Raw genomic sequence first — 12,707 nt, 5'->3', positions numbered from 1 at the left:
CTGGCTTTGGCGCAGAGGAAGGAAGGGAGCCGCTCGGCGTGGGCTCCTGCCCCGGGGCAGTGGGAAGGAGGGAGCTGGTCACCCGTGCAAAGGGCACGGTGCCGCTGCCACTGCCACCCCGCCGCTTTATTGTGCTTGTGGCAGCTTGGTGCCTGCAGCATCGATGCGCTGAGGTGCCCCGATATCTTGTGTTTCCTGCCGCGACTCCGGCATGATGGTGGTGTTGGCGCTTTCTTGTCTCGGGTCACCTCCCTTCCCACTGTTTGGTGGGGTGCTGCCCCCCTTCCTTCGCCCCCCTCACGTGGTATATCCCCCCAGGAAGGGGCCAGCAGCCAGGATGGTGGGGGGGAGGTGAGAATGTGTTTAACGAAGCAACCGAGGTGGGGGTAAACAGGATGGGGACAGTCCCAAGGCCACCTGGCACTTTACCAGTCCCTGTGCCCTGGAGAATATTCCAAAGGGATAAGGGTCCATCCTGCCCCAGGGCACAGCAGGGCAATGCCATGGACACGGAAAGGTGCTAAAGAGGGACAAATACTGTGCCCTGCCCTGCTGCAAGCATCGAGGAGGGGGATTTAGCAGTGGGGCAGTCCCGGGGACAGAGCCGGGAGGGCAGAGGCTCTTCCCGGAGCTCTCCTGGAAGCAGCCCAGGCAGCACCAGGGCTCGGAGGAAGCAGCTCTTATTTCTTCTCTAATTTTAGACCTTTTCGGGGTGTTCAGTTTTCTTAACCACCGGTCAGCTGCTGTCTTCTCGCACAAAGCAAGCGTGCATCAATTGAACGAGACACGTATATATACGTATTGGAAACGATCCAGGAGCAATCACTTCCAAGCCAGCAAAGGGCGTGAAACCCCCCATCTGCTGCCGGTTGTAAGACGGCGCAGCGAGTCCCCAGCCCGGCCACCACCAGCACAGCTCCCCGGGGCTCGGCCCTCTGTGGCGGTGGGGGGACGCTGCACCCCTCATATCGCAGGAGTGGGGCTGGGAAACAACCTGGCAGGGGGGCATCTTGACCTAAACCGTCAGGGCAGATGGGTGTTTCCTTACTCTCTGGCTGAGTTTCCGAGCAGAACGCCCCTGCGATCTCAAGCGCAGCCGAGGGGACGCGTGTGAGCAGCGAGGAGCATACGTCGGTCGTGAGTCAGCCCGGGAAAGGTCAGCCTGCTCGGGGGTGTCAGGCGATGAGCGGAGGCAGCCCCACTCTCCCCCCAGGGCAGATTCCCGGTGAAGGGGAGCTGCTGCCACTTTGGCTTTTCGCTCCTTTTTTCTGCGTCTTTACGCTTTTCGGCAGCAATCGTGCCTCTACACGCAGGCTTGCAGCCAGGGGTATGTTGCTGTCCGACCTTGGGATTTTTAACGTCGGGCACGTTTACACCGGCTGAGCAATGTACGGGCCAAATCCTGCCCCAGAGAGCACAGGGGAGGTGACACACCAGCCTGGCAGGGCACAGTCACTGCCCACAGACCCCCATGCCCATGAGCTGGTGGTTGGGGACGGGGCTGCCCCATCGCTGGGGCTGGCTCTTGGTGATCTGGAGTCCTAAATCCACCTCTGTGATGGGCTCAAGTCCCAGTGGATCAAATTCAGCCGGCGGGTAAAGTGACCCACCTGCAGCCAAGGCGGAGGGTGGTACATCCCGTCCTGGCATGTCTCATCCTGGCCCCTGCTGAATCGGGGATGAAAGCATCATCTTACCCAGCTCAGAAGAGCCACAGGAGGTTATGGCTGCTGGGATAGAGCTTGGAAGAGCCTGGATCAGCACCGACATCCCTGCCACTGGAATTAGGCTCATCCAGTGCATTATTATTGCCTGGAAGCCACTGCTCTTCTTGGCTTAACCTGCTGCGGGCAGTTTGCCTGGGTGTATAAGTGTCCTAACAATTCCCAGTGGATCGGGCTGCGCTGCTCCCGGTCTGACCCTGCGCACTGCCTTTGCCCTGGGGACTGAGCCCCCCCCTCTGCCTCCCGATGCTCATAATCACACCCTCATCCTCCACCGGTACCCAGCGGGAAGGGAGAATATATGAAAAATCAATACCTCCAGCGCAGGCTGCCGGAGCATTTGTGCATTTTGCACCACTGTCTCTGGGAAATCCAATATATCGACTGTGTTTCTCAAGACCGGTATCGATGAAGCAGATGATATGAGTGTTGGGGCTGGCCGGCGGATGCCAAGGATGTCCGAAGCCCAGGGCTGCTGCTGTATTTATTGATCCTGGCAGGCAGGGCAGCATCTTCTGGTGTGATTTACTAAATCCCCTTGCCGTTCCACGCCAAGATCACCCCTGACCTGTTTTTACTTGCCTTTTTATTTATTCCCCCCTCCTTTCTTTCCAAGCAGTGGCAGCGAAGACCCTGCTCGTCCCTCTGGAGCAGGAAGCGCTGCCCAGGCAGGGCAGGGCAGCGGAGGATGCAGAGAGCAGCCATTCCCCCGGCAATGTCCCTGATGCCTCTGCGGAGCGGCTTTGGCCGGCGGCAGAGAGCAGCTTTGCCACACCAGGCTCGGGGGCACGCCGCCGTCACCGGCCCCCCAGGCTCAGGCATTATTTCTTCTGGTTTCGATGGAGAGGAGATGAATTTATCACCCCAGCTCCCCCTGACGTTAACCCACGCAGAGGTGCAGGCTCAGCACATCCTGCTCTGCTCGTGGGGCCAGGGAGGGTCGTGCTGCTAAAGCATCCCCTCCCCTGACAAACCGAGCCCCTAAATATCCAGGCATCTTAAAATTCAGCTGCCTGGGGAGGAGGTGGAAAGAGAGATGTAGAAATGGTTGTCTGTGGGTGTCCCGCATTGTCTCCTGCTACGGAAAACCCTCCTCTTCGTGATTTTATGAATGCCATTAAAGCAAATTTTCCCTCTGAGAGTCTCTTTTTCTAAAGACTCTTTTGAAGACTCCTTCTCCCCAGCAATGCAGGATTTTTAAAAGAATAATTATATTTCTTTAAAAAAAGCTCACCATGCTATTTATAAATCATTCTATACGCTCTCAACAAAGCAAGTGCCAGACTGCACTGGCGGAAAGCCCACTCCCGACTTCTCCTTGCTCAGTTTAAAAATGCAAATAATGTTGCTGCTTTTATTTTTTCCTAGCTACAACAGCATGGGGGAAAACCACAGTGCAAACTCTTTCCTGGAAAAGGGCGAGAGATGAGGGGAATGTGGTGGCCTGGTGCAAATGAGGCATGGGGACCGGGATCCAGATCCAAGGCGCAGGGACCGGGATCGGCTGGGATGGGGCATCCTTCCTCGGCTGGGAAGCGTTGCCTGCATTCCCCCTGCCTGCCCTCCAGCCTGGCCGCGGCCAGAAGGCGGCGGAGGCAGGCAGCGGTGGCCCTTCCTCTTTCATTTAAGGCTTCTCCTGCCCTCTCTTCCTTCCTCCCCCAGCCCCTGGATGTGCAGAGCGGAGAGTTTTGAAACATTTTGAGGAGTCGGAAAGCCCCGAGTCCCAGCAGAACAGTGAAACACTGTCACGATGCCAAGCGCGGTCCCAAAGCGCATCTGATAACGGGAGTCGGGGTTTTGCCAATCAGATATTTAACCGGAGCTGTTGCTAGAGAACATGGCAATGGTGAATAAGAAGTCGTCCAGCCTCTGCTCTGCCTCCCCTGCTATCTTCTGTTGAACACCAATAAGTAGCATTTATCTGTATTAAATAAATAAATAGAATTTACTGGTGGGTAAAAAAACTCCCTGAGGTACAAAGGGAAGGGGGATCACGAGTTATTTTCAGTTGCTGAATTTGCAAGCCGTCGTCTCAGAAGATATTCTATGATTATACATCAGGGTACACATTTCACGTGATGCACCCGGCAAACACTAAAGGGAATATTTATTTCTTAATCCATTCTCCTCCCCCCACGCCTCCGCGTTATCTCTGGAAGCCTGACGGTATTCAAAGGGTCGAAGCTGCACGGACCCACCTCACGTCTGCCCCCGCTGAAGTCGGTGCCCACTGATTGTGGCGGGAGCGGGCTCAGCCCCCGCGCGATTTTATCTGGTGGAAGCTTGCAAAGGCAATGCATTAAAAAGCTGGCGACGTGCTAAATGTAAGTCAAGCTGTGACATAGCGGTTGGCTCGCACCGAGGTCAGTGCCGGGCAGGTTGCTGAGCGTGAAGTTTCAGACGAAGGGCACTAAAGCTCTATTCATTAAAGGTTTTTCTGCAAACATAATTAAGAGATCGTATCAGTGAGCATCGCTGCTGCTGCCTGCGCCGCTGTCGCTGCTGGGTAAATCTCAGCGCGGGGAAAAACGCTCGCAAATCAGAGGTCCCCAGGCCTGTGACAGGACCCCGATAAATCACCACAGCAAACGAGCTCTGCTCCTGCGGATGTCAGTAGGAGTGATGCTCCGGGCAGCTGCCTGTGGTGGTGTGGGGGGAACGCTGCCGTGCTGAAGGGCTGGCAGCCGGGATGGGATTGGTCTTGCTGCAGGGATGGGAAAGAGCTGAAAGCTATCAGCTGAAGTTGTGCTGGAGGCTGGGAGGCTTGAAGGAAAACCAAAATTAATCCCAAACGCAGCAAATTCCCCAAATCTGGGAACTGGGGAGGGGTAAGATTAGGGCCATTGGGATACCTGAGGACAACCGAGGGCTGCAGCCCCGCTCCAAATGGCTCCATTTTGGTCTCTCCTGCTGTGGCGCAGCACGTACCGAACCCTCCAGCTCCTGGAGGTGTCTGTTATTTCAGGGCAGCGGTGCCCTGCGTGGGTGGGCTTGCTCTTAGAGCTGCCCTGGGTTTCCCTGCAGTGTGCACGGTGCCTTGCCGGTAAGCCTGATAGTGGAAGGGCAAAGGCTTTTGTGATTGTGCAACTTTTGGAGAATTCCTCCCCCCCCCCTTTTTTTTTCCCGTTTCTCTTCCCCTCCTCCTTTTCCTTTGCACTGTCTTTTCTTTCTTTTCCTCCCCCCCGGCTATTTGTGGCCTGTCAGCCTGATTTCCCTCCTCCCTCAATTCTTACTCATCTGTCTTGTGTCTTCTCCTGCTCTTCCCCTCCATCTCCATCCTCACTCTCTCGTTTTTCCCTGGCTGGTACCTCCTCATCCCTTCGCCTCTTCCCCACCACGCACACCGCTCTCCCTGCCGCACTTATCCCCATGCCATCCCCATTCCCATCCCATCCCATTCCTGTTTCCATCCCCATCCCATCCCATTCCCATTCCCATCCCATCCCATTCCTGTTTCCATCCCCATCCCATCCCATTCCTATCCCCATCCCATCATATCCCGTCCCCATTCCCATCCCCATTCCATCCCATTCCCATCCCATTCCCCCATCCCGTCCCAATCCGCATCCTCTCCAATACCCATCCTCATTCCCAGCTCCATCCCATTATGATCCCATCCTATCCCCATTCCCATCCCCACCCCCATTCCACCCCATCCCAATCCCCATCCCCATCCCCATCTCATTCCTAACCCAATCTCATTCCCATCCCCATCTCATTCCCATCCCCATCTCATTCCCATCCCCATTCCACCCCATCCCATCCTATCCCATCCCCATCCCCATTCCCATTCCATCCCATCCCAGTCCCCATCCCCATTTCATCCCATTCCCATTCCCATCTCATTCCCATCCCCATTCCATCCCAGTCCTCATCTACATTCCAACCAACCCCATTCCCATCCCCATTCCCATCCCATCCTATCCCATCTCATCTTCATTCCTATTCCATCCCATTCCCATCCCTATTCTCATTCCCATTCCACCCCTATTCCATCCCATTCCCATCCCTATTCTCATTCCCATTCCACCCCATTCCATCCCCATCCCCATTCCATCCCATCCCCATTCCCATCCCAGCCATCCCCAACGGGCTCAGGATTCCAACCGGGGCTGTCCCGGAGCTGCCACCGCTCGCGGCAGGGCCGGGCTGAAGATCCCCAGGGGCGACGGTGCCATGTTTGGGTCCAAACCGCCCCTAAAACCGAGCAGAAAGAGCAAAGCGAAGCGGGGCGTCCCCCGCTGGGGGCGCACCGGCGCCACCGCCCCCCCTCCCCGGCCGGGCGGGCGGGGGCGGGGCCTCCCTCCCAAGCCCCGCCCCCTCGGCCGGGCCCCGCCCCGCCCCGCGCGGCAGTGGGCGGCGGCGGCGGTTGCCGTGGCGACGGCGCCTTGCCGGCGGCCGGTTGGCTGTCGGGCCGGCTGACGGCTGGGAGGCGGCGGCGGGACGGGGAAGATGGCGGCGGCGGCGGAGGAGGCGGCGGCTGCGGCGGCGGCGGGGCGGCGCTGAGGAGGCCCGAGGCGGGCTGAGGAGTGGCGGGGCGGGCGGGCGGGGGCCCATGTGTGGCGGCGGCCCCCCCCCGCCCCCCACTACCGGCGGCGGCCCCGGCCCCTTCGCAGCCAGGCGCCGCTGAGGCGGTTCCGCGGGCGGCAGAGCGAGCGCGGCCCCGGCCCGGTCGGCGGCAGGATGAAGTTCGCCGAGCACCTCGCGGCGCACATCACCCCCGAGTGGCGGAAGCAGTACATCCAGTATGAGGTAGGGCCGCGCCGCCGTCTCGGCCCGCTCCCCCCGTGGCGTTCGGCGGCGAGCGGCGCCGGGGCTCGGCTCGGGGCGGGAGGTGTGTGTGTGCGTGAGTGAAACCGGCCCCCGCTCCCCCGTGTCTCCGCGGGTTGGTCGGTGCCCGGGAAGCGCCACCCGGGTGTCCTGCGGCGCCTACCGTCCGCTGGCCGTGCAGGGGGGGTGCGAGGCGGCTCCCCTGCCCGGCGGCGGTGGCTGCCGACCGGCGGCTTCCCGCTGGTTTGTCTCCGGGGCGGGAGGAGGCTGCGGGAGCCAGCGGCGTGGCGGCGGGGGGCTGGGGGGGGGCGGGATACGGCTCTCGCCGTCCCCAATAGCTTGGGACCGCTCGGCGGAAAAGCGCTGGGCAGCCGATTAATTCATTAATTATCGCCCGTAACCTTTTGGTGCGGGACAAAGGTCAGAGGCCTGGAGGGAGGTAAACAAGATATTTAAAAAAAAAAAATTAAAAAGAAATAAAGTCTTCTGGGCGATTTCTGGAGAAAACCGGTGTCTGTGTGTGACATGTAGGAGGCGGCACGCGGAGGGCCGGGAGTGCTCGCCGCTCCGGTGTGTTTGCGGTCCCGTAGCCCGCCATAGCCGGCACCGCAGCCCGGGCTGCGCGATGCCCGGCTCCCCGCCGCAGCCCGGCCGCAGCCCCCGCCGCAGCCCCGCTGCCGGTCGGTAACGGGCGTTTTTCAGCACCGCCGGCGGCTCTCCCTGCGCGGGAGGCGGAGGGGGGGGGTGACTTTGAGAGGCGGCTTCTCGGGCTGCGGCTCCCAAGGGCGAGCCGGGGGCGGGTGCGAGCTGGCCGGGCAGCACCCACCGAGCCTTCCCTCCCTGCAAGCCGTGCCCTGCGAAGGGCCGCGCTCTGGCTCGGTAGTGCTAACGGCTTACCCGAGTGACTCAAAACAGGGCACTAAACCTGGCATCGGCTGCCTTGTTTTTTCTTCTTTCTTTTTTTTTTTTTTTTTTTTTTTAAATAAGGCCAGTGAGGCTTTGCATCTCGCTATTTCATACTTGATTTCAGGTGAAGCGCTTGAAGTGGGACGTTTATGAACACTGTTTACACAAAGTTCTGCTGCATTAATCATGAATTATTTGCAGAATACAGCTTTTCCGTTTTTATTATGCCAGCTTTCTAAAGGTCACACTGATTGCTTTAGTTTCAGGTTTCTCATAGGGGTGCTTAATTTCATTTTAACAAGAGGAAGCTCAAGGTGGTTATTTGTAGTAAAACTGTTTCTTATTTCAGCGTTAGCAGTAAAAGTGGTTGTTGTTAGTGATATTGGTCTCTTCCGCAAGTAATAATTAAAACCTAGACAACGGAAAGCTGCTTATAGGAGAGCCGTGACCAGCAAAACTTCTTGACTGATTGAGTCAGTCAAAACCATACAACATTTGTTATCACTTGAAGGCCTGTATTTTCTCTCTAGAACTATAATAGCAATCCATTTCTAGTATCCCTATTAATCTATCCGCATTTGCAAGGAAAATCACATTTATCTTAGTTTGCTTTGTTATAATGTTGAACTTGAAAAGTTTATATCTGCCCTTTTGACTGTTCCTTTGTTTTCCTTTACCTGACTGCAAAGGAATGGATGTTTAAATAAAAATGGCAGTCGGATTTGACTCTAGAACAAAATTGTGATTGAATTATATGGAGAAGTAGATGACCAACTAATGTATCAGTCTTTGAGAAGGTGGAAATCCATTGTCTTGATGAAATAAATTACCAGCTTAGTTCTGCATCGTGTCTCCGATGGGTTATCCGTGCAAGAGTTCTCAGAGTTGTTTTCTGTTCCTGGAAACAGAAAAACTTGAATATCTTCCTAAGAGAAGGTTTGGAGGTGGGTTGAAGGGGAAGGCAAGGCAGAAAGAGAAGGGCAAAAGATTTGGCTGCCCGCTGGCCAGACAGATGCAGAGGGAGGGTAAAAGAGACCCAGTGAACTATGACACCTTGATTAATGTGTGAAGAACTCTGCTGCTTATCGGCCACTCTTTTCATTATAGGAGGTTAATTTTCAGATGTTTTAACTAGGGCAGTATTATTATGTCATTCTCCCTTCCCCCATCCCAATTTAAAATAAAGGCAGATTTCAGTAAAAACTTCCTTCAAGTTGTTATTCTTTCTAGACTTCAAGTACTCTCCTTCTTGGCTAGATAGCTTCACGTAGAATGAATTAAAGTAAAAACCCCACCCTCCTTTTTAGAAATAAGTTTCAAAACTCTTTGTTTCCCTTGTTGCAGCTGGCTGAATGTGAGTCAGCCTCCTGCTCATGCATATTACAGTAATGGAATAGTCTGGCATTTATTATTCAGTAACTGGTGGTCGTGTGGGTGCGGTGCGTTAAAAGGCCAGCGCTACCTTGGTTTACTTGTTGATTATACTTGAGGCAAAAATGCCCTCCTGTGTCTAGAAAAATTCCGAGTTGTTGATTAGCAGATGTAAGGCCAAACGCTGCTTGTGTTACTTGTGTGCAATATTGCTTGCAGCACGCGTTTTAATTTTTTTAAAAACATTTACTATGTATTTAATAGCATTACAATGTTTCTTCATCTGACATTTCGTATCTTTTCCTCCTTAACTAAAGCGGTAATCAAGCACTGTTTCAGGGTGAGGGATCTTATGTAGGTTTTTAACTCCCAAAAGATTATTCCTGTTTCCAGGGTCTTCCCACGTCAAGTTCAAGATGCCGATGAAAGGGCTAGAAGGTGGTATAGAAATGGCTTTCTTTAAGTCATACTGTATCATAAAGCTTACATGTAGTCATCTTATTTTTTTTCTACTCTGATGTTTGTAGTTATTTCCACTGGAGAGCGTGTGACTCGTGCAGTCAGACAGCCCCGAAGTGTGGTAAGACTCAGGTAACTTGGTGAGATCCTCTCCAGATGACGTGTCTCTGATTTGATGGGATACGCAATGAGTGTGGCTTTGCCTCGCATAAATTGCCAGTCAAATTAGGGGGAGGGTCTAATCTGTTGCTGATAACGTCACGAAGAAGGACGAGACTGTTGTGTTTTGTATACCTAAAAATGTAGTTTTGCTTTCAGATGATCTTTAACAATTTACAGTCCTCAAAGTTCTTTCTTTAGTGTGATCTTTATTAATGTGAACTTTCCCTCCAGCAATGATCTGTGTAAGTATTATAACAGTGCTTGTAGGAAGTGTGGAAGTTGCCTGGGCTTAGGGCAGATACTCGGTCAGTGGAAGAGCTTTAGAGAGAGAAAAATCCATTAATTTTCTTTAAATAGGCAAAAAGAAGATATACTTTGATAGCTATGGCTTAGATTCTTATTGTCTTTCAGAAAAAGCTCTGCGGTGACCATTACTGTACGTCTGCTTTTTGAGAAAGAGCACTTGGCTTGTAGAAAAGAAGAAAAATGATGACATATGCTGTTCTGTTTCATTCAGCTTTTCGCAAAGACATTTGCCATGACTGAGTCAACATTAACACGGAGCTTTACACAAACCTTGATTGACTTGATTTGAATTTCCATTCCAAATTTCCATTCTAAAGATTGCATGAAAGCATGCAAATTTTTATATATCACATTTACTACGTGAACTCCATTCCCAACTGATGGTTCTCGAAACCGAAGTCAGTGCAAATGATCAGGAGGGCTTTATGTGAGGACCAGTGACAATAATGTAATACATAATCCCAATGTAAAGGGGCATTTTTTGAACCTGAGTGTCATTATCAGGCTGCTCCCTGGATGTGATTGAGTTTAAACAGTGTATTGACAAACGCTTAATTTGTGGAAATGCTTGTTAATTATGTTAAGTGCTAAATATGCCGAAGTTTTAAACGACTTTTATCCTGATTTCAATGTCTGTCCTCCGAAAACTTCCTAAAAGTAAGGCTTCAGGTTTTTGTACCTGCAGCCTTCTCTGTGCAAAGACCACAGCAGAGGGAGCAGCGGTTTTAGGGATGCATGCCAAGTCCGTGGGGTGCTGGCTGCCCCCCACACCTACCTGGGTGCTTGGCTCCTGCATCTGCAGTGGTTCTCGCTGTGCAACTGGGCAGGGACCCTGTGGATGTGCCCTGACCTGGGCAGTGGGAATGAAAAGGTTTGCTGACCTTATTTTATATCTGGCAGCATATCTTCTCTAAAGTTAGTAGCCTTTTCCTAGCTAGTTAAATGATCGCTGCAGCATGCATTGCTTCAGTGCGCTTCTTGGCTTATAACCTTAAGTTTTGGACCATTCATTTACTCGTCAGTTCCTTTGGTGTAAAGATAAAATACGAAAACAAAGAAAATCCTATCTTTTTGTGTCAGACAATGGAATTCTCTTTTTGACATAGTACTGAACAAATTGAAGTAACTCTTAGAAGAATTTCAGCTGATTTTTTTTTTTTTTTTCGCTAAGAGCGTGCCTCACTGCATTTAACGCGCATTTTTTGATGCAGTGAAATTGTAGGGTTGCTAGTCCTCTCTTTATCCCCCACACCAAGCTGCACATTTCCTCTACTCTGGTGTCTATCTCTGGAGTGCTTGTAGGAGAAAGAGGAGACCATTGCTCAGACTTCTAAACCTAAGTGTATGTCTGCACGTCCGGCTGATGGAAACTCAGTGGAGTTTTACGGTTGCCAGATGGCACTTTTGTTTCAGTTAATCAGGCCTCAATTTCTTTATCTGGATGCAGAAGTCTGCTGGTATTTTTAAAGAAAAAGTGCTTAATACCTTTGAAATTGCAGCATCTGAGGAAGAAGGAGGATGAGAACAGTTATTACAGGTATAAACTTCATGGGAGAGATGGGTAAAAGGTACAGGCAGGTGACTTCCCTTCCTTTTACAGGACACTCCAGGTTTTAAGCAGTTTTGCCTTTGGAGAAGAGAAACAGGTTGCTAAGTTGTAGAAGTTGTTTCTCGGAGACACAACCTCCATCAGGAAGTAGGTGGGGAAAATGAAACCGATAGCTGAGGTAGCCTGCTTGCCTTCGGAGTCTCTCTTCCAGAAACAGGCCTTCAGTTGTTGGGTGGTGGCCAATTCTGCTCTTCAAACCCTGCTTCATGATAGGCAGTTCACACCCAGGCTTGCCACCTCCTGACACAAATCTGTTGTGCTATTTCACTATTTGTCCTTCTGGGTGTTAGCGGATGAGCTTAGAAGAGCGTGAGCAGTTTGAAAGCTACTTGTTTAAAACAACAGTTTTGTTCGAGTGTTTTAAGGTTTTTGTCCTTGAGTTTGTTCACTGTCAAGGTTTGACAGGTGCATTTTTAAGTGTGTTTTCGTTCTGCCCTTTTTTTTTTGTGTTCTCTGATACACATTTATACAAGTTTACTGGAGGTGCAAGGTGTATCACTAGCACAATTGAGAGTAAGGAAGTAACCCTTTTTGTCTAGTTTGAGGGCAGAAAGAGTAATTCTTAAACATTTGAGGCTGACAGTGATGGATAACTCCTGGAAACAATAATTTCTAAAATTCTGTAATCGAGAGGACTAAATACTTTAGGTCTGAAGGAGCACTAAGCCTTTCACTTTCAGGTTATTGGTTTACTTATATAGGTCAGGTAAGCAGTAACAAAATCTGCTGCCCTGCAGCTGCCAGATTGTAATAAGTCAGTCTGCAGGGGGATAGGTCTGCGGGACGACTGACGCCTTCAGCTTTCAAGATTGTTTAGTGCAGGGCTGTCAGTGTTGCGGTCCTTTTTAATTTGTTTTTTAAAATGACTGATAAAACCGGAGATAGGAAGTACACTGCAGGTTTACCTCTAGGTGGGCTAAGGGATGGAATTTATATGACAGTGAGTTTAAACTTGCTGTCTCTTCAGGTTTGTTTATCCTATGCCGTGTGGTTGTGGTTCATGGAAAAAGTTACAGGTAGGCGAGGGTGACGACTGGGATGAAAAAGCATGAAGCTTTTTGACCACTTGAAGCATGGAGGCAGATCATGCCCTGCTGACCAGTGAGTCATGGGTGGAAAAGGACTGAAATGGCCAGTGTTTGGGAGGAATTTAAAAAAAAGCACTGAGGGTAAAGGAGAGCCATGCCACTGGAATGAGGATCATTCAGCAGTGGCTCGCTTGGGAAAACAATTATGCAAGTGACCTTTGTCGAGACCTCTGTGGACTCGGGAATCCAACCTTTGAGAGATGTCTGAGCTGCCGGTGTAGCCTGCCACCTAGGATATCTTGTGATAAACAGACATGTCCTTTAGACTTTATATTTACTTAACAGGATTGTAACCACCATGCTACGACAGTG

General features: G+C 51.8%; 1 protein-coding gene across 1 annotated transcript in view; it reads left to right on the top strand.

Annotated features, from left to right (window-relative positions):
- The first annotated feature begins 6,126 nt into the window (after positions 1-6,126).
- Positions 6,127-12,707, top strand: part of XPR1 (xenotropic and polytropic retrovirus receptor 1) — a 116,287-nt gene continuing 109,706 nt past the window's right edge. Inside the window, exon 1 of the mRNA XM_063343198.1 lies at positions 6,127-6,476. Coding sequence (XP_063199268.1) covers positions 6,408-6,476 — 69 coding nt within the window. The 5' untranslated portion in view covers positions 6,127-6,407. The remainder of the gene's footprint in view (positions 6,477-12,707) is intronic.

The sequence above is a fragment of the Chroicocephalus ridibundus genome, chromosome 8, assembly GCF_963924245.1.
Source record: "Chroicocephalus ridibundus chromosome 8, bChrRid1.1, whole genome shotgun sequence".
Classification (NCBI taxonomy): Eukaryota; Metazoa; Chordata; class Aves; order Charadriiformes; family Laridae; genus Chroicocephalus; species Chroicocephalus ridibundus.
Note: the sequence above shows the minus strand (reverse complement) of the source record. Positions and strands in the feature narration are given on the sequence as shown.